The sequence below is a fragment of the Oncorhynchus keta genome, unplaced genomic scaffold, assembly GCF_023373465.1.
Source record: "Oncorhynchus keta strain PuntledgeMale-10-30-2019 unplaced genomic scaffold, Oket_V2 Un_scaffold_1315_pilon_pilon, whole genome shotgun sequence".
NCBI classification, from domain to species: domain Eukaryota; kingdom Metazoa; phylum Chordata; class Actinopteri; order Salmoniformes; family Salmonidae; genus Oncorhynchus; species Oncorhynchus keta.
This window is the reverse complement of record NW_026290769.1, coordinates 70443-93694: the sequence shown is the minus strand read 5'-3', so window position 1 is coordinate 93694 and position 23252 is coordinate 70443. Positions and strand designations below refer to the sequence as shown.

The 23252-nt window shown below is 47.7% G+C and overlaps 1 protein-coding gene and 1 long non-coding RNA gene across 5 annotated transcripts in view; both read right to left on the bottom strand.

Annotated features, from left to right (window-relative positions):
- The window catches only part of LOC127927336 (ADAMTS-like protein 4), a 121408-nt gene extending 98369 nt beyond the window's left edge, over positions 1-23039 (bottom strand). Inside the window, exons 1-4 of one of the 2 annotated variants that reach the window (XM_052513574.1) lie at positions 22609-23039; positions 20980-21043; positions 8134-8747; positions 6356-7295 (exon numbers count right to left, since the gene is read on the bottom strand). In XM_052513574.1, the coding sequence (XP_052369534.1) occupies positions 6356-7295; positions 8134-8747; positions 20980-21043; positions 22609-22631 (1641 nt within the window). In that variant the 5' untranslated portion in view covers positions 22632-23039. Of the gene's footprint in view, positions 1-6355; positions 7296-8094; positions 8748-20979; positions 21044-22608 lie in introns of both variants that reach the window. The other variant, XM_052513573.1, reaches the window with a different exon arrangement.
- LOC127927337 (uncharacterized) lies at positions 1227-5755 on the bottom strand. 3 transcript variants are annotated; one of them, XR_008127005.1, is made up of 3 exons: positions 4652-5755; positions 2781-4255; positions 1227-2384 (listed from the first exon to the last, which is right to left on the bottom strand). It is a non-coding gene; the product is annotated as an uncharacterized LOC127927337 (long non-coding RNA). The 3 variants fall into 3 exon arrangements; XR_008127004.1 differs by having other exon boundaries at positions 1227-4255; positions 4652-5354; positions 5554-5755; XR_008127006.1 differs by having other exon boundaries at positions 1227-4255; positions 4652-5354; positions 5604-5755.
- Positions 23040-23252: the final 213 nt, after the last annotated feature.

Genomic DNA, 23252 nt, shown 5'->3' with positions numbered 1-23252 from the left:
ACAGATACAGGTCACAGTCATATCCCCCACCCCACCCCACACACCAACACACTACATATACAGGTCACAGCCATATCCCCCACCCCCCACACACCAACACACTACATATACAGGTCACAGTCAAATCCCCCACACACCAACACACTACATATACAGGTCACAGTCATATCCCCCACACACCAACACACTACATATACAGGTCACAGTCATATCCCCCACACACCAACACACTACATATACAGGTCACAGTCATATCCCCCACACACCAACACAATACATATACAGGTCACAGCCATATCCCCCACACCCCACACACCAACACACTACATATACAGGTCACAGTCATATCCCCCACACACCAACACACTACATATACAGGTCACAGTCATATCCCCCACACACCAACACACTACAGATACAGGTCACAGCCATATCCCCCACACACCAACACACTACATATACAGGTCACAGTCATATCCCCCACACACCAACACACTACATATACAGGTCACAGCCATATCTCCCACCCCACACACACCAACACACTGCATATACAGGTCACAGTCATATCCCCCACACACCAACACACTACAGATACAGGTCACAGCCATATCCCCCACACACCAACACACTGCATATACAGGTCACAGCCATATCCCCCACCCCACACACACCAACACACTGCATATACAGGTCACAGCCATATACCCCACACACCAACACACTACAGATACAGGTCACAGCCATATACCCCACCCCACACACACCAACACACCACAGATACAGGTCACAGTCATATCCCCCACCCCACCCCACACACACCAACACACTACATATACAGGTCACAGCCATATCCCCCCCCCCACACACCAACACACCACAGATACAGGTCACAGTCATATCCCCCACCCCACCCCACACACCAACACACTACATATACAGGTCACAGCCATATCCCCCACCCCCCACACACCAACACAATACATATACAGGTCACAGTCATATCCCCCACACACCAACACACTACAGATACAGGTCACAGTCATATCCCCCACCCCACACACCAACACACTACATATACAGGTCACAGTCATATCCCCCACACACCAACACAATACATATACAGGTCACAGCCATATCCCCCACACACCAACACACTACATATACAGGTCACAGCCATATCCCCCACCCCCACACACCAACACACTACATATACAGGTCACAGTCATATCCCCCACACACACCAACACACTACATATACAGGTCACAGCCATATCCCCCACCCCACACACACCAACACACTACAGCTACTATACATAGAGTAATCCAGTCGATAACACTACAATCACAAGACCTGCAAGCCCACAAGGCCAGATCTGGCGTTACACACACACACACACACACACACACACACACACACACACACACACACACACACACACACACATGCACCACACCTACACAACTACACACCTACACACACACACACACACACAGCATTGCTTGTATAAGCGTGAAGGATATTCCGATCATAACAGTACAAGCAGCCAGACAGTTTCCATATGACTGCCCATACACAACTTACTACTGTACAGCCAGCCATCACTACCACAGATACGATATCACTATGGCCATACAGGAACCACCTCCTAGTTAATACTGGTGTTACTAACTCTACACTCATACAGGAACCAGCTCCTAGTTAATACTGGTGTTACTAACTCTACACTCATACAGGAACCAGCTCCTAGTTAATACTGGTGTTACTAACTCTACACTCATACAGGAACCAGCTCCTAGTTAATACTGGTGTTACTAACTCTACACTCATACAGGAACCACCACCTAGTTAATACTGGTGTTACTAACTCTACACTCATACAGGAACCAGCTCCTAGTTAATACTGGTGTTACTAACTCTACACTCATACAGCAACCAGCTCCTAGTTAATACTGGTGTTACTAACTCTACACTCATACAGGAACCAGCTCCTAGTTAATACTGGTGTTACTAACTCTACACTCATACAGGAACCAGCTCCTAGTTAATACTGGTGTTACTAACTCTACACTCATACAGGAACCACCACCTAGTTAATACTGGTGTTACTAACTCTACACTCATACAGGAACCAGCTCCTAGTTAATACTGGTGTTACTAACTCTACACTCATACAGCAACCAGCTCCTAGTTAATACTGGTGTTACTAACTCTACACTCATACAGGAACCAGCTCCTAGTTAATACTGGTGTTACTAACTCTACACTCATACAGGAACCACCTCCTAGTTAATACTGGTGTTACTAACTCTACACTCATACAGGAACCAGCTCCTAGTTAATACTGGTGTTACTAACTCTACACTCATACAGGAACCACCTCCTAGTTAATACTGGTGTTACTAACTCTACACTCATACAGGAACCAGCTCCAAGTTAACTACTGGTGTTACTAACTCTACACTCATACAGGAACCAGCTCCAAGTTAACTACTGGTGTTACTAACTCTGCACTCATACAGGAACCAGCTCCAAGTTAACTACTGGTGTTACTAACTCTACACTCATACAGGAACCAGCTCCAAGTTAACTACTGGTGTTACTAACTCTACACTCATACAGGAACCAGCTCCTAGTTAATACTGGTGTTACTAACTCTACACTCATACAGGAACCACCTCCTAGTTAATACTGGTGTTACTAACTCTACACTCATACAGGAACCAGCTCCTAGTTAATACTGGTGTTACTAACTCTACACTCATACAGGAACCACCACCTAGTTAATACTGGTGTTACTAACTCTACACTCATACAGGAACCAGCTCCTAGTTAATACTGGTGTTACTAACTCTACACTCATACAGCAACCAGCTCCTAGTTAATACTGGTGTTACTAACTCTACACTCATACAGGAACCAGCTCCTAGTTAATACTGGTGTTACTAACTCTACACTCATACAGGAACCACCTCCTAGTTAATACTGGTGTTACTAACTCTACACTCATACAGGAACCAGCTCCTAGTTAATACTGGTGTTACTAACTCTACACTCATACAGGAACCACCTCCTAGTTAATACTGGTGTTACTAACTCTACACTCATACAGGAACCAGCTCCTAGTTAATACTGGTGTTACTAACTCTACACTCATACAGGAACCACCTCCTAGTTAATACTGGTGTTACTAACTCTACACTCATACAGGAACCAGCTCCTAGTTAATACTGGTGTTACTAACTCTACACTCATACAGCAACCAGCTCCTAGTTAATACTGGTGTTACTAACTCTACACTCATACAGCAACCAGCTCCTAGTTAATACTGGTGTTACTAACTCTGCACTCATACAGGAACCAGCTCCTAGTTAATACTGGTGTTACTAACTCTACACTCATACAGGAACCACCTCCTAGTTAATACTGGTGTTACTAACTCTACACTCATACAGGAACCACCACCTAGTTAATACTGGTGTTACTAACTCTACACTCATACAGGAACCAGCTCCTAGTTAATACTGGTGTTACTAACTCTACACTCATACAGCAACCAGCTCCTAGTTAATACTGGTGTTACTAACTCTACACTCATACAGCAACCAGCTCCTAGTTAATACTGGTGTTACTAACTCTGCACTCATACAGGAACCAGCTCCAAGTTAACTACTGGTGTTACTAACTCTACACTCATACAGGAACCAGCTCCTAGTTAATACTGGTGTTACTAACTCTACACTCATACAGGAACCAGCTCCTAGTTAACTACTGGTGTTACTAACTCTACACTCATACAGGAACCAGCTCCTAGTTAACTACTGGTGTTACTAACTCTACACTCATACAGGAACCAGCTCCTAGTTAACTACTGGTGTTACTAACTCTACACTCATACAGGAACCAGCTCCTAGTTAACTACTGGTGTTACTAACTCTACACTCATACAGGAACCAGCTCCTAGTTAATACTGGTGTTACTAACTCTACACTCATACAGGAACCAGCTCCTAGTTAATACTGGTGTTACTAACTCTACACTCATACAGGAACCAGCTCCAAGTTAACTACTGGTGTTACTAACTCTACACTCATACAGGAACCAGCTCCTAGTTAACTACTGGTGTTACTAACTCTACACTCATACAGGAACCAGCTCCTAGTTAATACTGGTGTTACTAACTCTACACTCATACAGGAACCAGCTCCAAGTTAACTACTGGTGTTACTAACTCTACACTCATACAGGAACCAGCTCCTAGTTAATACTGGTGTTACTAACTCTACACTCATACAGGAACCAGCTCCTAGTTAACTACTGGTGTTACTAACTCTACACTCATACAGGAACCAGCTCCTAGTTAACTACTGGTGTTACTAACTCTACACTCATACAGGAACCAGCTCCTAGTTAACTACTGGTGTTACTAACTCTACACTCATACAGGAACCAGCTCCTAGTTAACTACTGGTGTTACTAACTCTACACTCATACAGCAACCAGCTCCTAGTTAATACTGGTGTTACTAACTCTACACTCATACAGCAACCAGCTCCTAGTTAATACTGGTGTTACTAACTCTGCACTCATACAGGAACCAGCTCCTAGTTAATACTGGTGTTACTAACTCTACACTCATACAGGAACCACCTCCTAGTTAATACTGGTGTTACTAACTCTACACTCATACAGGAACCACCACCTAGTTAATACTGGTGTTACTAACTCTACACTCATACAGGAACCAGCTCCTAGTTAATACTGGTGTTACTAACTCTACACTCATACAGCAACCAGCTCCTAGTTAATACTGGTGTTACTAACTCTACACTCATACAGCAACCAGCTCCTAGTTAATACTGGTGTTACTAACTCTGCACTCATACAGGAACCAGCTCCAAGTTAACTACTGGTGTTACTAACTCTACACTCATACAGGAACCAGCTCCTAGTTAATACTGGTGTTACTAACTCTACACTCATACAGGAACCAGCTCCTAGTTAACTACTGGTGTTACTAACTCTACACTCATACAGGAACCAGCTCCTAGTTAACTACTGGTGTTACTAACTCTACACTCATACAGGAACCAGCTCCTAGTTAACTACTGGTGTTACTAACTCTACACTCATACAGGAACCAGCTCCTAGTTAACTACTGGTGTTACTAACTCTACACTCATACAGGAACCAGCTCCTAGTTAATACTGGTGTTACTAACTCTACACTCATACAGGAACCAGCTCCTAGTTAATACTGGTGTTACTAACTCTACACTCATACAGGAACCAGCTCCAAGTTAACTACTGGTGTTACTAACTCTACACTCATACAGGAACCAGCTCCTAGTTAACTACTGGTGTTACTAACTCTACACTCATACAGGAACCAGCTCCTAGTTAATACTGGTGTTACTAACTCTACACTCATACAGGAACCAGCTCCAAGTTAACTACTGGTGTTACTAACTCTACACTCATACAGGAACCAGCTCCTAGTTAATACTGGTGTTACTAACTCTACACTCATACAGGAACCAGCTCCTAGTTAACTACTGGTGTTACTAACTCTACACTCATACAGGAACCAGCTCCTAGTTAACTACTGGTGTTACTAACTCTACACTCATACAGGAACCAGCTCCTAGTTAACTACTGGTGTTACTAACTCTACACTCATACAGGAACCAGCTCCTAGTTAACTACTGGTGTTACTAACTCTACACTCATACAGGAACCAGCTCCTAGTTAATACTGGTGTTACTAACTCTACACTCATACAGGAACCAGCTCCAAGTTAACTACTGGTGTTACTAACTCTACACTCATACATGAACCAGCTCCTAGTTAATACTGGTGTTACTAACTCTACACTCATACAGGAACCACCACCTAGTTAATACTGGTGTTACTAACTCTACACTCATACAGGAACCACCTCCTAGTTAATACTGGTGTTACTAACTCTACACTCATACAGGAACCAGCTCCAAGTTAACTACTGGTGTTACTAACTCTACACTCATACAGGAACCAGCTCCTAGTTAATACTGGTGTTACTAACTCTACACTCATACAGGAACCACCTCCTAGTTAATACTGGTGTTACTAACTCTACACTCATACAGGAACCAGCTCCTAGTTAACTACTGGTGTTACTAACTCTACACTCATACAGGAACCAGCTCCTAGTTAATACTGGTGTTACTAACTCTACACTCATACAGCAACCAGCTCCTAGTTAATACTGGTGTTACTAACTCTACACTCATACAGGAACCAGCTCCTAGTTAACTACTGGTGTTACTAACTCTACACTCCAACCACTGAGGCATTTCAAGGTATCTGCTCTTACCTGTGAGAAGCACCGACGATACTCATTCTCTGCTCCTGAACACCTGTAGTTCTGGGGGGGTAATCTCTGTCCCCCTGTCTCCCCCTCGGCCAGGGGGTGGGGGTGCTGCTGATGTTGCAGGGGGTAGATGTTGGGTTGGGGGGGTCCAGGGTGAGGGGATTGGAGCTGAGGGTTGAACCCATAGGGGGACTGTCTCTCTCTGTGCTGGGGAGAGGAGTGGTGGCGAGGGGGGGAGTAGGGGTGAGAGAGAGAGGGGGAGTAGGGGTGAGGCAGAGGGGGGAGGGGAGGAGGGGCGCGTCTATCAATGATTCTGTCATGGTTGGGCTGGAAGGGAGAGAGCCTGTGTGAGTGAGAGAGTGTCGAGGGCACTCTCTCTCTTTCTCTCCCTCGCTCCCTCCCTCGCTCCGCAGCAGCTTGTCTCTGTCTGTCCGTCTGTCTGTGAGTGTCCGTGTCCCTCTGTCCATTCCTTTCTGGTTTAGCTATGGTTGTCATTATTAATGCCTTAGCGACAGGTGACTCCGTACTCTCCCCCTCTGTCTTCCTTTCCTCCTCTCTCCTCTCATGCTCCCTCTCTCTCTTCCTTTCCTCCTCTCTCCTCTCATGCTCCCTCTCTCTCTTCCTTTCCTCCTCTCTCCTCTCATGCTCCCTCTCTCTCTTCCTTTCCTCCTCTCTCCTCTCATGCTCCCTCTCTCCCCTATTCCCTTTGTGGTTCTTGCTTCCCTCTCTCTCCTTCTCTCCCCTCCTCTTCTCTTCTCCTTCTCCAGATCTGTCCATTTGGTCAATGTTAACAGTTCCCTCCTGCCCCTCGGTCTCTAGTACCAGGGTTGCTATGGTAGCATTGCCGTGCTCAGTGTGGCGGGCCTGCCGGTTTTGCCGGTGTAATGGCAGAGAGAAGGGAACCCTGCCGTAACCAAACTGACCCGGACGGATAGAAGAGGACCTGCGAGAGAGAGAGAGAGAGAGAGAGAGAGAGAGAGAGAGAGAGAGAGAGAGAGAAGGAGAGGGAGAGAGAGACAGAGAGAGAGAGAGACAGAGAGAGAGAGAGAGAGGGAGAGAGAGAGAGAGAGAGAGAGAGAGAGAGAGAGACAGGGAGAGAGAGAGAGAGAGAGAGAGAGAGAGAGAGAGAGAGAGAGAGAGAGAGAGAGAGAGAGAGAGAGAGAGAGAGAGGGAGAGGGGGAGAGGGGGGGTTAGACAGGGAAATATTAGACATGATGACAGAATTCTTATCTGCTCTTAAAATTATTGACATTATCCACAACTGGAGCCAACAGCTTACAGCCTACAGTGAGAGTTAGAGGCAGAGCACAGGAGAGTGAGAGCCCTAAGGAGTCTATCTGTATGGAGGTCATGATATTGAGCAAAACTAGTGATCTAATGGCACAGCAACTCACACTCCCATGACTCACATCGACCGAATGACTCAACTCATACTACTAACGCCTTAACAACAACGTCTTAACATTTACATGGCGTCTAAATCAACATTTACACAACATCTACAGTAAACACTTTCCTTGCCAACACGATCATCCAATCATACTGGTCCTTCTGTAGCTCAGTTGGTAGAGCATGGCGCTTGTAACGCCAGGGTAGTGGGTTCAATCCCGGGACCACCCATACGTAGAATGTATGCACACATGACTGTAAGTCGCTTTGGATAAAAGCGTCAGCTAAATGGCTATATATATTATTATTATATATTATTATTATTATATATTATATTATATTATTATACTCACCTACTAGCAGGTAGAGCCCCCCTATTGGGCAACACTGACCTTCTGCTGCCACTTCCTCCCGCCCTCCCTGTTCCAGGATTGGTTGGCCGGCGGGCGGCCTGTGCTGGTTGGCTGTAGCTGGATGGGGGGGCAGGAAATGAGGGGGAGCGATAAACAGAACCTGGCTCCTGATTGGGTGATGAGAATTCCGGGCGATAGAGGGGAGACGTGGGATTGGAGGACTGCGCTGGCACAGCTCCTGCCCCTCCTCCTATAGGAGTGTCCCGATAGAGAGACAGTCCTGGGTTCTGATTGGATGATGGGAGTGAGGGGGGATAGAAGGGGTCTGGCTGTCTCTCTGTCCCTCCCCCACCTCCTCCCCCGTACTGGGATGGCTGGTTGCTAGAGTAATGAGGGGGGTAGAAGGGGTGGATGGCGGAGATGACAGAGCCATGGTTGGGACCCCCTGCCCGCCCTGGGAGGAACGATGAACCCCCCCAGATTGGAGGAGAGTGGGAGAGGGGTGGGGTTAGGGGACGGGGAGGGGCTTCACACTTTCTGGTTCTCTGTGACACGCCCACTCCACAACTCTGAGAACATCCTGACCACTCCTCCCAGGCAGACCACACCCCCTCCGGACTATTGTCCACCTGCCGAGATCTTCTGCCCGTCGCCTGGAACACAAACACACACACACACACACACACACACACACACACACACACACACACACACACACACACACACACACACACACACACACACACACACACACACACACACACACACACACACACACACACACACACACACACACACACACACACACACAAGAACACATCAGACATATGATAAACCAGCCAGGTCACCCGTGATACAAGTCAGTACTAGACCATCCATCCATGTCTAGTCCATCCATGTCTGAGGATGTTGGGAGATGATGTGGGAACCAGCCACTAGGACCAACAGTGAGTGCTGTTACATTCTAGGGTGTTGCGGACAGGGATGGTGGATGGGCGTCTGCCTCTGATGCAAAAGATTGCATGTTGAAATCCAGTGATAGAAAGTTGTTTTTTAAGTTTTTGTTTTAAGCCTATCCCAAACCTTAACCCTTACCTTAACCATTCAGAGTTCATGCCTAACCCTAACCTTAAAAATGCAGTTAATGCCTAAAGAGGAACAAAATTGGTTACAGGAAAAACAAAAAGAATTGGAGGTACTTATAAGAACAAACAAGTGTAATGTTTTACAAGAATAAAGCGAATTGGATGGAAAATGGTGAAAAATGCACAAGTGTTTTCTTGAATCTTTATCATAGAAATGTTACCAAAAATAGTCATCCATGATTCACCAAATTATATTTTGAAAGCTAAATATTTTAAGCATAATGTTTTCTTTTCAGTCGCCTCCATTTCCACTGAATGATGTTAACTGTAAAGATTTATTTCCTAAAAAAAATTCTAATTTTGTCTGTCATAGGTGAAGTGTACCTATGATGAAAATTACAGGCCTTTCTCAGATTTTTAAGTGGGAGAACTTGCACAATTGGTGGCTGACTAAATACTTTTTTGCCCCACTGTATATCAGACCTTTCTTGATGTACTCAAATATCCATTATTAGCATGTTTTAATTACTCCATTATTAGCATATTTTAAATTTGAAGACTTTCAGGTACTCAACAAGAAGGTCTGATTTCATTACTACTACTACTACTAAAACAGGACGAAATGCATAGCACATAGAATAAAAAGATTTGACCAGATATTGTTCATCCTGGTCAGACAGGTTTGGGCAATATATTGGAGATAATATACGACAATTACTTGAAACAATTGAACATTATGTAACATCAAAGATACCAGGCCTGGTCTTCATAGCAGATTTTTAAACACCGTTTGATAAAGAACAATTAGAATGTATATATAAATACCTGGATTACTTTAATTTCTGTGAATCTCTTCTACAATGGGTTAAAGTTATGACCAGCAACCCCAGATGTAAAATAGTAAATAATGGTTACTTCTCAGAAAGTATTGAGCTTTAAAGAGGAGTAAAACAAGGCTGTCCGTTGTCTCCATATCTATTTATTATGTCCATTGAAATGCTAGCTATTAAAATTAGATCCAACAAGAACATCAAGGGGTCAGAAATCCAGGGGATAAAAACAAGTGACAATGTATGCCGATGACTCTAGATTTTTCTGAAGTCCGCAATCTGGATCCCTGCACAGTTTCAATGAAGATCTTGATCACTTTTCTAGCCTCTCTGGACTAAAACTTAATGATGACAAGTGAACCATATTACATATTGGATCGTTAAAAGACACCGTGTTTACACCGCCATGTAGTTTACCAATAAAATGGGCGGATGGTGAATTAAACATATTTCGTATTCACAACTCAAAAAATATAAATGAACTTGCCACAATCAATTTCAATAAACAGTTAGCAAAAATAGATAAGATTCTGCAACCATGGAGAGGTAAACACTTGTCTATTTATGGAAAAATCACATTGATTAACTCTTTGGTCCTATCACAGTCTACTTACTTACTAATGGCACTGCCTACTCCAGACGAGTTGTTTTTTAAATCATATGAGCAAAAAATATAACATTTTATTTGGAATGCTAAGCCAGACAAAATTAAATGTGCCTATTTATATAATGAATATGAGTTTTGGGGGGGCTAAAATTATTCAATATTAAAGCTTTAAACCTCTCACTAAAAGCTTTACTCATACATAAATTATATTAAGACCCAAAATAGTTATCCAGTAGATTATTAAGAAATGCTCATCCTTTTTTCAAAAAATGCCTTTTTGCCTTTATACAGATTACAACTTCTAATTTCCAAGAAGTTGTAATTTTCTGTAATTGAAAATGACATTTTGTTTATTGCTCTTTCTTAAACAAGCCATACAACGCTGGTTACAACTTCAGTTTTATCCTCCAGAAAAGATTGAACACATATTACAACAAATGTTATGGTTAAACTCAAATATACTGATTAATAAAAACACATTCTTTATGGATTTAATTGGTATTATATTTATTAATGATATTATGACTAGAAACGGTGGAGCTATGAGCAGGCATTCCCATATATTTTCAATAGCTGCTATTGAAAATATATGGGAATGTCTGCTCAATCCAAACTTACAACCAACTGATTGCAGCATCACCACAAATATGGAGGAGGCAAGTGGAAAGGGGACAAGGCGGGATTAAAGAGCTGAGGTCTATAGTGATAGGTGGGATGGGCTGAGAGTGGCTGATAGGCGGGATTAAAGAGCTGAGGTCTATAGTGATAGGTGGGATGGGCTGAGAGTGGCTGATAGGCGGGATTAAAGAGCTGAGTTCTATAGGTGGGATGGGCTGAGAGAGGCTGAGGGGCGGGATTAAAGAGCTGAGGTCTATAGTGATAGGTGGGATGGGCTGAGAGTGGCTAATAGGCGGGATTAAAGAGCTGAGGTCTATAGTGATAGGTGGGATGGGCTGAGAGAGGCTGAGGGGCGAGATTAAAGAGCTGATGTCTATAGTGATAGGTGGGATGGGCTGAGAGAGGCTAAGGGGCGAGATTAAAGAGCTGATGTCTATAGTGATAGGTGGGATGGGCTGAGAGTGGCTGAGGGGCGGGATTAAAGAGCTGATGTCTATAGTGATAGGTGGGATGGGCTGAGAGAGGCTGAGGGGCGGGATTAAAGAGCTGATGTCTATAGTGATAGGTGGGATGGGCTGAGAGTGGCTGAGGGGCGGGATTAAAGAGCTGAGTTCTATAGTGATAGGTGGGATGGGCTGAGAGTGGCTGATAGGCGGGATTAAAGAGCTGAGTTCTATAGTGATAGGTGGGATGGGCTGAGAGTGGCTGAGGGGCAGGATTAAAGAGCTGAGGTCTATAGTGATAGGTGGGATGGGCTGAGAGTGGCTGAGGGGCGGGATTAAAGAGCTGAGGTCTATAGTGATAGGTGGGATGGGCTGAGAGTGGCTGAGGGGCGGGATTAAAGAGCTGAGGTCTATAGTGATAGGTGGGATGGGCTGAGAGTGGCTGAGGCGGGATTAAAGAGCTGAGGTCTATAGTGATAGGTGGGATGGGCTGAGAGTGGCTGAGGGGCGGGATTAAAGGCTGAGGTCTATAGTGATAGGTGGGATGGGCTGAGAGTGGCTGAGGGGGGGATTAAAGAGCTGAGGTCTATAGTGATAGGTGGGATGGGCTGAGAGTGGCTGAGGCGGGATTAAAGAGCTGAGTCTATAGTGATAGGTGGGATGATGGGCTGAGAGTCTATAGTGATAGGTGGGATGCTGAGGGGCTGATTAAAGAGCTGAGGTCTATAGTGATAGGTGGGATGGGCTGAGAGTAGGGGCGGGATTAAAGAGCTGAGGTCTATAGTGATAGGTGGGATAGGCTGAGAGTGGCTGATAGGCGGATTAAAGAGCTGAGTTCTATAGTGATAGGTGGGATGGGCTGAGAGCGGCTATGGGGCGGGATTAAAGAACTGAGGTCTATAGTGATAGGTGGGATGGGCTGAGAGCGGCTGAGGGGCGGGATTAAAGAGCTGAGGTCTATAGGGATAGGTGGGATGGGCTGAGAGTGGCTGAGGGGCGGGATTAAAGAGTTGAGGTCTATAGTGATAGGTGGGATGGGCTGAGAGTGGCTGATAGGCGGGATTAAAGAGCTGAGTTCTATAGTGATAGGTGGGATGGGCTGAGAGTGGCTGAGGGGCGGGATTAAAGAACTGAGGTCTATAGTGATAGGTGGGATGGGCTGAGAGTGGCTGAGGGGCGGGATTAAAGAGCTGAGGTCTATAGCGATAGGTGGGATGGGCTGAGAATGGCTGAGGGGCGGGATTAAAGAGCTGAGGTCTATTGTGATAGGTGGGATGGGCTGAGGGGTGGGATTAAAGAACTGAGGTCTATAGTAATAGGTGGGATGGGCTAAGAGTGGCTGAGGAGCAGGATTAAAGAGCTGAGGTCTATAGTGATTGGTGGGATGGGCTGAGAGTGGCTGAGGGGCGGGATTAAAGAGCTGAGGTCTATAGTGATAGGTGGGATGGGCTGAGAGTGGCTGAGGGGTGGGATTAAAGAACTGAGGTATATAGTATTAGGTGGGATGGGCTAAGAGTGGCTGAGGGGCAGGATTAAAGAGCTGAGGTCTATAGTGATTGGTGGGATGGGCTGAGAGTGGCTGAGGGGCGGGATTAAAGAGCTGAGGTCTATAGTGATAGGTGGGATGGGCGGAGAGTGGCTGAGGGGCGGGATTAAAGAGCTGAGGTCTATAGTGATAGGTGGGATGGGCTGAGAGTGGCTGAGGGGCGGGATTAAAGAGCTGAGGTCTATAGTGATTGGTGGGATGGGCTGAGAATGGCTGAGGGGCGGGATTAAAGAGCTGAGGTCTATGGTGATAGGTGGGATGGGCTGAGAGTGGCGGGATTAAAGAGCTGAGGTCTATAGTGATAGGTGGGATGGGCTGAGAGTGGCTGAGGGGCGAGATTAAAGAGCTGAGGTCTATAGTGATAGGTGGGATGGGCTGAGAGTGGCTGAGGGGCGAGATTAAAGAGCTGAGGTCTATAGCAATAGGTGGGATGGGCTGAGAGTGGCTGAGGGGCGGGATTAAAGAGTTGAGGTCTATAGTGATAGGTGGGATGGGCTGAGAGTGGCTGATAGGCGGGATTAAAGAGCTGAGTTCTATAGTGATAGGTGGGATGGGCTGAGAGTGGCTGAGGGGCGGGATTAAAGAGCTGAGGTCTATAGCGATAGGTGGGATGGGCTGAGAATGGCTGAGGGGCGGGATTAAAGAGCTGAGGTCTATGGTGATAGGTGGGATGGGCTGAGAGTGGCGGGATTAAAGAGCTGAGGTCTATAGCGATAGGTGGGATGGGCTGAGAGTGGCTGAGGGGCGGGATTAAAGAGCTGAGGTCTATAGTGATAGGTGGGATGGGCTGAGAGTGGCTGAGGGGCGGGATTAAAGAGCTGAGGTCTATAGTGATAGGTGGGATGGGCTGAGAGTGGCTGAGGGGCGGGATTAAAGAGTTGATGTCTATAGTGATAGGTGGGATGGGCTGAGAGTGGCTGAGGGGCGAGATTAAAGAGCTGAGGTCTATAGTGATAGGTGGGATGGGCTGAGAGTGGCTGAGGGGCGGGATTAAAGAGCTGAGGTCTATAGTGATAGGTGGGATGGGCTGAGAGTGGCTGAGGGGCGGGATTAAAGAGCTGAGGTCTATAGTGATAGGTGGGATGGGCTGAGAGTGGCTGAGGGGCGGGATTAAAGAGCTGAGGTCTATAGTGATAGGTGGGATGGGCTGAGAGTGGCTGAGGGGCGGGATTAAAGAGCTGAGGTCTATAGTGATAGGTGGGATGGGCTGAGAGTGGCTGAGGGGCGAGATTAAAGAGCTGAGGTCTATAGTGATAGGTGGGATGGGCTGAGAGTGGCTGAGGGGCGGGATTAAAGAGCTGAGGTCTATAGTGATAGGTGGGATGGGCTGAGAATGGCTGAGGGGCGGGATTAAAGAGCTGAGGTCTATGGTGATAGGTGGGATGGGCTGAGAGTGGCGGGATTAAAGAGCTGAGGTCTATAGCGATAGGTGGGATGGGCTGAGAGTGGCTGAGGGGCGGGATTAAAGAGCTGAGGTCTATAGTGATAGGTGGGAGGGTCTGAGAGTGGCTGAGGGGCGAGATTAAAGAGCTGAGGTCTATAGTGATAGGTGGGATGGGCTGAGAGTGGCTGAGGGGCGGGATTAAAGAGCTGAGGTCTATAGCGATAGGTGGGATGGGCTGAGAATGGCTGAGGGGCGGGATTAAAGAGCTGAGGTCTATGGTGATAGGTGGGATGGGCTGAGAGTGGCGGGATTAAAGAGCTGAGGTCTATAGCGATAGGTGGGATGGGCTGAGAGTGGCTGAGGGGCGGGATTAAAGAGCTGATGTCTATAGTGATAGGTGGGATGGGCTGAGAGTGGCTGAGGGGCGAGATTAAAGAGCTGAGGTCTATAGTGATAGGTGGGATGGGCTGAGAGTGGCTGAGGGGCGGGATTAAAGAGCTGAGGTCTATAGTGATAGGTGGGATGGGCTGAGAGTGGCTGAGGGGCGGGATTAAAGAGCGGAGGTCTATAGTGATAGGTGGGATGGGCTGAGAGTGGCGGGATTAAAGAGTTGAGGTCTATAGCGATAGGTGGGATGGGCTGAGAGTGGCTGAGGGGCGGGATTAAAGAGCTGAGGTCTATAGTGATAGGTGGGAGGGTCTGAGAGTGGCTGATGGGCGGGATTAAAGAGCAGAGGTCTATAGCGATAGGTGGGATGGGCAGAGTGTTGCTGAGGGGCGAGATTAAAGAGCTGAGGTCTATAGTGATAGGTGGGATGGGCTGAGAGTGGCTGAGGGGCGAGATTAAAGAGCTGAGGTCTATAGTGATAGGTGCGATGGGCTGAGAGTGGCTGAGGGGCGGGATTAAAGAGCTGAGGTCTGTAGTGATAGGTGGGATGGGCTGAGAGTGGCTGAGGGGCGGGATTAAAGAGCTGAGGTCTATAGCGATAGGTGGGATGGGCTGAGAATGGCTGAGGGGCGGGATTAAAGAGCTGAGGTCTATGGTGATAGGTGGGATGGGCTGAGAGTGGCGGGATTAAAGAGCTGAGGTCTATAGTGATAGGTGGGATGGGCTGAGAGTGGCTGAGGGGCGGGATTAAAGAGCTGAGGGCTATAGTGATAGGTGGGATGGGCTGAGAGTGGCTGAGGGGCGGGATTAAAGAGCTGAGGTCTATAGTGATAGGTGGGATGGGCTGAGAGTGGCGGGATTAAAGAGTTGAGGTCTATAGCGATACGTGGGATGGGCTGAGAGTGGCTGAGGGGCGGGATTAAAGAGCTGAGGTCTATAGTGATAGGTGGGAGGGTCTGAGAGTGGCTGATGGGCGGGATTAAAGAGCTGAGGTCTATAGCGATAGGTGGGATGGGCAGAGTGTTGCTGAGGGGCGAGATTAAAGAGCTGAGGTCTATAGTGATAGGTGGGATGGGCTGAGAGTGGCTGAGGGGCGAGATTAAAGAGCTGAGGTCTATAGTGATAGGTGGGATGGGCTGAGAGTGGCTGAGGGGCGGGATTAAAGATCTGAGGTCTGTAGTGATAGGTGGGATGGGCTGAGAGTGGCTGAGGGGCGGGATTAAAGAGCTGAGGTCTATAGCGATAGGTGGGATGGGCTGAGAATGGCTGAGGGGCGGGATTAAAGAGCTGAGGTCTATGGTGATAGGTGGGATGGGCTGAGAGTGGCGGGATTAAAGAGCTGAGGTCTATAGCGATAGGTGGGATGGGCTGAGAGTGGCTGAGGGGCGGGATTAAAGAGCTGAGGTCTATAGCGATAGGTGGGATGGGCTGAGAGTGGCTGAGGGGCGGGATTAAAGAGCTGAGGGCTATAGTGATAGGTGGGATGGGCTGAGAGTGGCTGAGGGGCGGGATTAAAGAGCTGAGGTCTATAGTGATAGGTGGGATGGGCTGAGAGTGGCTGAGGGGCGGGATTAAAGAGCTGAGGTCTATAGTGATAGGTGGGATGGGCTGAGAGTGGCTGAGGGGCGGGATTAAAGAGCTGAGGTCTATAGTGATAGGTGGGATGGGCTGAGAGTGGCTGAGGGGCGAGATTAAAGAGCTGAGGTCTATAGTGATAGGTGGGATGGGCTGAGAGTGGCTGAGGGGCGGGATTAAAGAGCTGAGGTCTATAGTGATAGGTGGGATGGGCTGAGAGTGGCGATTAAAGAGCTGAGGTCTATAGTGATAGGTGGGAGGGTCTGAGAGTGTCTGATAGGCGGGATTAAAGAGCTGAGGTCTATAGTGATAGGTGGGATGGGCTGAGAGTGGCTGAGGGGCGGGATTAAAGAGCTGAGGTCTATAGTGATAGGTGGGATGGGCTGAGAGTGGCTGAGGGGCGGGATTAAAGAGCTGAGGTCTATAGCAATAGGTGGGATGGGCTGAGAATGGCTGAGGGGCGGGATTAAAGAGCTGAGGTCTATGGTGATAGGTGGGATGGGCTGAGAGTGGCTGAGGGGCGGGATTAAAGAGCTGAGGTCTATAGCGATAGGTGGGATGGGCTGAGAGTGGCTGAGGGGCGGGATTAAAGAGCTGAGGTCTATTGTGATAGGTGGGATGGGCTGAGAGTGGCGGGATTAAAGAGCTGAGGTCTATAGCGATAGGTGGGATGGGCTGAGAGTGGTTGAGGGGCGGGATTAAAGAGCTGAGGTCTATAGTGATAGGTGGGATGGGCTGAGAGTGGCTGAGGGGCGGGATTAAAGAGCTGAGGTCTATGGTGATAGGTGGGATGGGCTGAGAGTGGCTGAGGGGTGGGATTAAAGAGCTGAGGTCTATAGCGATAGGTGGGATGGGCTGAGAGTGGCTGAGGGGCGGGATTAAAGAGCTGAGGTCTATGGTGATAGGTGGGATGGCCTGAGAGTGGCTGAGGGGTGGGATTAAAGAGTTGAGGTCTATAGTGATAGGTGGGATGGGCTGAGAGTGGCGGGATTAAAGAGCTGAGGTCTATAGTGATAGGTGGGATGGGCTGAGAGTGGCTGAGGGGCGGGATTAAAGAGCTGAGGTCTATAGTGATAGGTGGGATGGGCTGAGAGTGGCTGAGGGGCGGGATTAAAGAGCTGAGGTCTATAGTGATAGGTGGGATGGGCTGAGAGTGGCGGGATTAAAGAGTTGAGGTCTATAGCGATACGTGGGATGGGCTGAGAGTGGCTGAGGGGCGGGATTAAAGAGCTGAGGTCTATAGTGATAGGTGGGAGGGTCTGAGAGTGGCTGATGGGCGGGATTAAAGAGCTGAGGTCTATAGCGATAGGTGGGATGGGCAGAGTGTTGCTGAGGGGCGAGATTAAAGAGCTGAGGTCTATAGTGATAGGTGGGATGGGCTGAGAGTGGCTGAGGGGCGAGATTAAAGAGCTGAGGTCTATAGTGATAGGTGGGATGGGCTGAGAGTGGCTGAGGGGCGGGATTAAAGAGCTGAGGTCTGTAGTGATAGGTGGGATGGGCTGAGAGTGGCTGAGGGGCGGGATTAAAGAGCTGAGGTCTATAGCGATAGGTGGGATGGGCTGAGAATGGCTGAGGGGCGGGATTAAAGAGCTGAGGTCTATGGTGATAGGTGGGATGGGCTGAGAGTGGCGGGATTAAAGAGCTGAGGTCTATAGCGATAGGTGGGATGGGCTGAGAGTGGCTGAGGGGCGGGATTAAAGAGCTGAGACTATAGCGATAGGTGGGATGGGCTGAGAGTGGCTGAGGGGCGGGATTAAAGAGCTGAGGGCTATAGTGATAGGTGGGATGGGCTGAGAGTGGCTGAGGGGCGGGATTAAAGAGCTGAGGTCTATAGTGATAGGTGGGATGGGCTGAGAGTGGCTGAGGGCGGGATTAAAGAGCTGAGGTCTATAGTGATAGGTGGGATGGGCTGAGAGTGGCTGAGGGGCGGGATTAAAGAGCTGAGGTCTATAGTGATAGGTGGGATGGGCTGAGAGTGGCTGAGGGGCGAGATTAAAGAGCTGAGGTCTATAGTGATAGGTGGGATGGGCTGAGAGTGGCTGAGGGGCGGGATTAAAGAGCTGAGGTCTATAGTGATAGGTGGGATGGGCTGAGAGTGGCTGAGGGGTGGGATTAAAGAGCTGAGGTCTATAGTGATAGGTGGGAGGGTCTGAGAGTGTCTGATAGGCGGGATTAAAGAGCTGAGGTCTATAGTGATAGGTGGGATGGGCTGAGAGTGGCTGAGGGGTGGGATTAAAGAGCTGAGGTCTATAGTGATAGGTGGGATGGGCTGAGAGTGGCTGAGGGGCGGGATTAAAGAGCTGAGGTCTATAGCAATAGGTGGGATGGGCTGAGAATGGCTGAGGGGCGGGATTAAAGAGCTGAGGTCTATGGTGATAGGTGGGATGGGCTGAGAGTGGCTGAGGGGCGGGATTAAAGAGCTGAGGTCTATAGCGATAGGTGGGATGGGCTGAGAGTGGCTGAGGGGCGGGATTAAAGAGCTGAGGTCTATTGTGATAGGTGGGATGGGCTGAGAGTGGCGGGATTAAAGAGCTGAGGTCTATAGCGATAGGTGGGATGGGCTGAGAGTGGTTGAGGGGCGGGATTAAAGAGCTGAGGTCTATAGTGATAGGTGGGATGGGCTGAGAGTGGCTGAGGGGCGGGATTAAAGAGCTGAGGTCTATGGTGATAGGTGGGATGGGCTGAGAGTGGCTGAGGGTGGGATTAAAGAGCTGAGGTCTATAGCGATAGGTGGGATGGGCTGAGAGTGGCTGAGGGGCGGGATTAAAGAGCTGAGGTCTATGGTGATAGGTGGGATGGCCTGAGAGTGGCTGAGGGGTGGGATTAAAGAGCTGAGGTCTATGGTGATAGGTGGGATGGGCTGAGTGTGGCTGAGGGGTGGGATTAAAGAGCTGAGGTCTATAGTGATAGGTGGGATGGGCTGAGTGTGGCTGAGGGGCGGGATTAAAGAGCTGAGGTCTATGGTGATAGGTGGGATGGGCTGAGTGTGGCTGAGGGGCGGGATTAAAGAGCTGAGGTCTATGGTGATAGGTGGGATGGCCTGAGTGTGGCTGAGGGGCGGGATTAAAGAGCTGAGGTCTATAGTGATAGGTGGGATGGGCTGAGTGTGGCTGAGGGGTGGGATTAAAGAGCTGAGGTGTATGGTGATAGGTGGGATGGCCTGAGTGTGGCTGAGGGGCGGGATTAAAGAGCTTTTTGTTTGGTAATGTATTATTGTCATATGATTGCTTTATATAAAAGTACCATGTATGTAAAATGTGTATGAAAAATGTATATGTAAAATGTATGTATACATAGCAGAAAAACTGTAAAAGAAGGATGATGGGTTAACAAAACATTTAAAAAATACAGATAAATGCCTAAACTTACCCTTAAACACTTTGAAATTTGATGTTTGGAACATCTTTGAAGTTTGACATTTGAGAAACATGGATGAACGTCTAATTCTGACGTGATACTGTGAGAGCTGGTTGGATAAACATGTAGTAAACATGTAACAAGTGTTTCCTAGACAGGCCTCTCTAGTTCTGTTGGCCCCTGCCTGAGCAAATCTGCCTTCAATTGGTGTCAAAGTTTCAGTGCCAGAATCCCTGGATGTTGTTCAGCGGGCTAGGAAATAGAAGACGTCTGAGCTAAGTTCACTTATGCTGGCAGTAGCTTTAAAGCAGTTTTATGAACTGAGGAATAAAATCATCAACCTTGTGGAATATGGATGGATGGCCTTGTGGAAGTGCTGTGGCACATCCAGCTCTGGCCTGGCATGCTGAACCCAGTGCGCTGTGTAACAGGCAAGGCTTTGATGTGTTCCTCTGTGGATCTGTTGAAATGTTTTTCATTTCAGAACTCAGAGCTGTGTGTGTTTGTGCCTTGTTGGCAGAACAGCTAGAGACCTGAACAAACGTTTCCATTCAGCAAAAACCAAAACATGAGTCTGTGCACGACCACTCTGAGAGAAAGAGCGTACATGCCTGTATGTGTATGTAATAGTAGGTGTATGGACATTGTGTGTGTGTGTGTGTGTTCTATTTCTGAGCATGTCCAGGGCTACAATAGGTCAAATAACGGCCACACCTGTCTCTGTCTCTGTGTCAGGGGACCACTCCGCCACCAGGGGACTTCGGTAATGAGTGACATCACAAAAACACAGCTGCCACAGAGCCGAGACCATTACTGACTCACGACCACTGACCCGGGACCCGATCTGACCACTGGTGCTCACACAGTGAGATGGTGCACCACTCACTGCAGGCTTTCATGGGTTGATCCACCAAATAAAATAAAATCAATTTATATAGCCCTTCGTACATCAGCTGATATCTCAAAGTGCTGTACAGAAACCCAGCCTAAAACCCCAAACAGCAAGCAATGCAGGTGTTGACCTCAGCTCTTTAATCCCGCCCCACTGCTCACCTTTTTCTTCTCAGCCTTGGTCAGAGAGGATGTGACTGCCACAAAACAACACAGCGCATAAATCCTGAGAGAGAGAGAGAGAGAGAGAGAGAGAGAGAGAGAGAGAGAGAGAGAGAGAGAGAGAGAGAGAGAGAGAGAGAGAGAGAGAGAGAGAGAGAGAGAGAGAGAGAGAGAGAGAGAGAGAGAGAAGGAGAGAAGGAGAGAAGGAGAGAGAGAGAGAGAGAGATAAAACGAGGAGGGGGATAGAGAGAGGAAGAGTGAAGAGGGGTTTAGTAAACAGAACCAGATATGATGAGTTTCCTTACAGAGGATGTATTATGGGGATACACTCTGTATCCTCATATCCTAAGACTATCAAAACGCCTCAGTAGCTTCATAAACTATATCATTTAATAGTCAACACATTTTCCCTAACAGTCCAGAGCCTGTCTAGTAGCTGTTTAATAAACGTTCTATCATGAGTAAAAGCACCGTGCATAATGTGTTTTCTTTCATTATAGGACATACTGTAAAACTAACTCTCAGCAGTTCAGTTGACATTCTTTCGAATGTTCCAGATGTTAGAGGTAGGTGCACACCATGCGTCGTTTTTTCCCGGCGCCGCGTGTGAATTCAGGAATAACTGTTTCTTTGACCTGGCGGTTCAGCAGCGGTTCAGCGGCATACATCACAATCAATCTGACCGCGCCGAGAAGGTGCAAACAAACTAATGCGTCCAAACATCAGCCGTGTTTTTCCTCCCACCTGTCCACACCCTGTGGCTTTTAAACACACAAGCCCACATCCAAACGCAATCACTCGCAATCCCAAATCATCATGTACACTTGTTTGAATAGTTTGAGACTTGGAGAGTGGGGCCTCTGGCTTTGGTTTATATTGGCCACATGATTATAGGTTCCTTTAAAGTGGGTTTATATAGCTACAAACTGAGGACGCATGCGCACTGGGCTAAAGTAGATCATTTGAGATGCACCAACACAATTATTGTGTGAACTGTGAAGACACACCACAATCCCATAACATCACCGCAATCACAAATCCGCAGGCCACATGTGACCGCTGTGACTAGTGCAGTTTCTCCAATGTGTGTACCGCCGCCGTCTCCCCTCCGACTGAAACCCTCCCCACAGTCCCCAGGCCCACACTAGACTAAACAATTATCACAAAACCACAGACAAAGGTCCCGCACACAACAGATCCGCTCAGCCTGAACTAACGACCCCCTACCCGCGTCCACGTTTCTCTTTACAGTGGCACATTGTAGAATAAAAACGGAGAGCGAGAGAAGGTGGACAGGGAGGGAGAGTGGGAACTGTTACAAAATCTGCCCAGACACAGTGAGTTTTAACCTCAACCCCAGCCCGGGGGAAAATTCCTTCTACATATCGTGCCGATGCATCGCAACACATGCGCGTGTACGCTTCACTTATATGCTATAGCACACACAGGATCTTTATTCACAAAGTTGACTTTTCAACAGTTTTAAATGCTTATAGATAACATTTACTTACTGTACACTACTACACTTACTGTAGGCTACATCGCCACTGAAATAACATTTGGTTAGAAAGCTTTCGCACACATAAAGCGTGGAGCAGGTTATCGGTCAGTAGAGTCCCCCCAATTTACCTGTACAGAAACCTGAGACGCATTCTCTCGGTGGCCTCGCCCTGAAGTATTTCCCCCCGGTAACGACTTTCTGACCACCGTATATGTGTTTTTGTTGATTCCCGGGGTGAGTTATTATCCGTTCCTTTCGGTGATAGTCAGAACAACCGCTGTGTATTCTGTGTGGCTGTGAGAGAAGGTTCCTTCGCGTGCTCGCTCTCTCTCTCTCGGTCCCCCTCGTTCTGTCACACTCACTCACTCCTCCCTGGATTCGGATCAGGGAAGGGTTTCAGTTTTTTTTTTCTCGTTCACCCGACAACTTTTTTTGTCCTTGTTTTAAACTGGTGTGACGTCTGGCAGCCGGGGGGCCTGAAGGGGAGAAAAGGAGCGATACAAAATGGACAGATTACACAACTCTCTCTCTCCCTTCCATATCACACACGCACACACCAAACTGCGGGCACCACTCTGACTAATCTATAATTGAGTAACTGAGAGCCGCTTTCTGAGTTGCACAACAACCCTCTATAAGAATGTTCTATTGTACAGACTTGTTCTGATCACTAATAATCATCAACTCATTGTTGACAACTGCTCAGGGAGCTCAGAGTTGGCAGCGCTGACAGTAGCACCCCGTGGCGCGCACGCAACCCCCTTATTGTTTT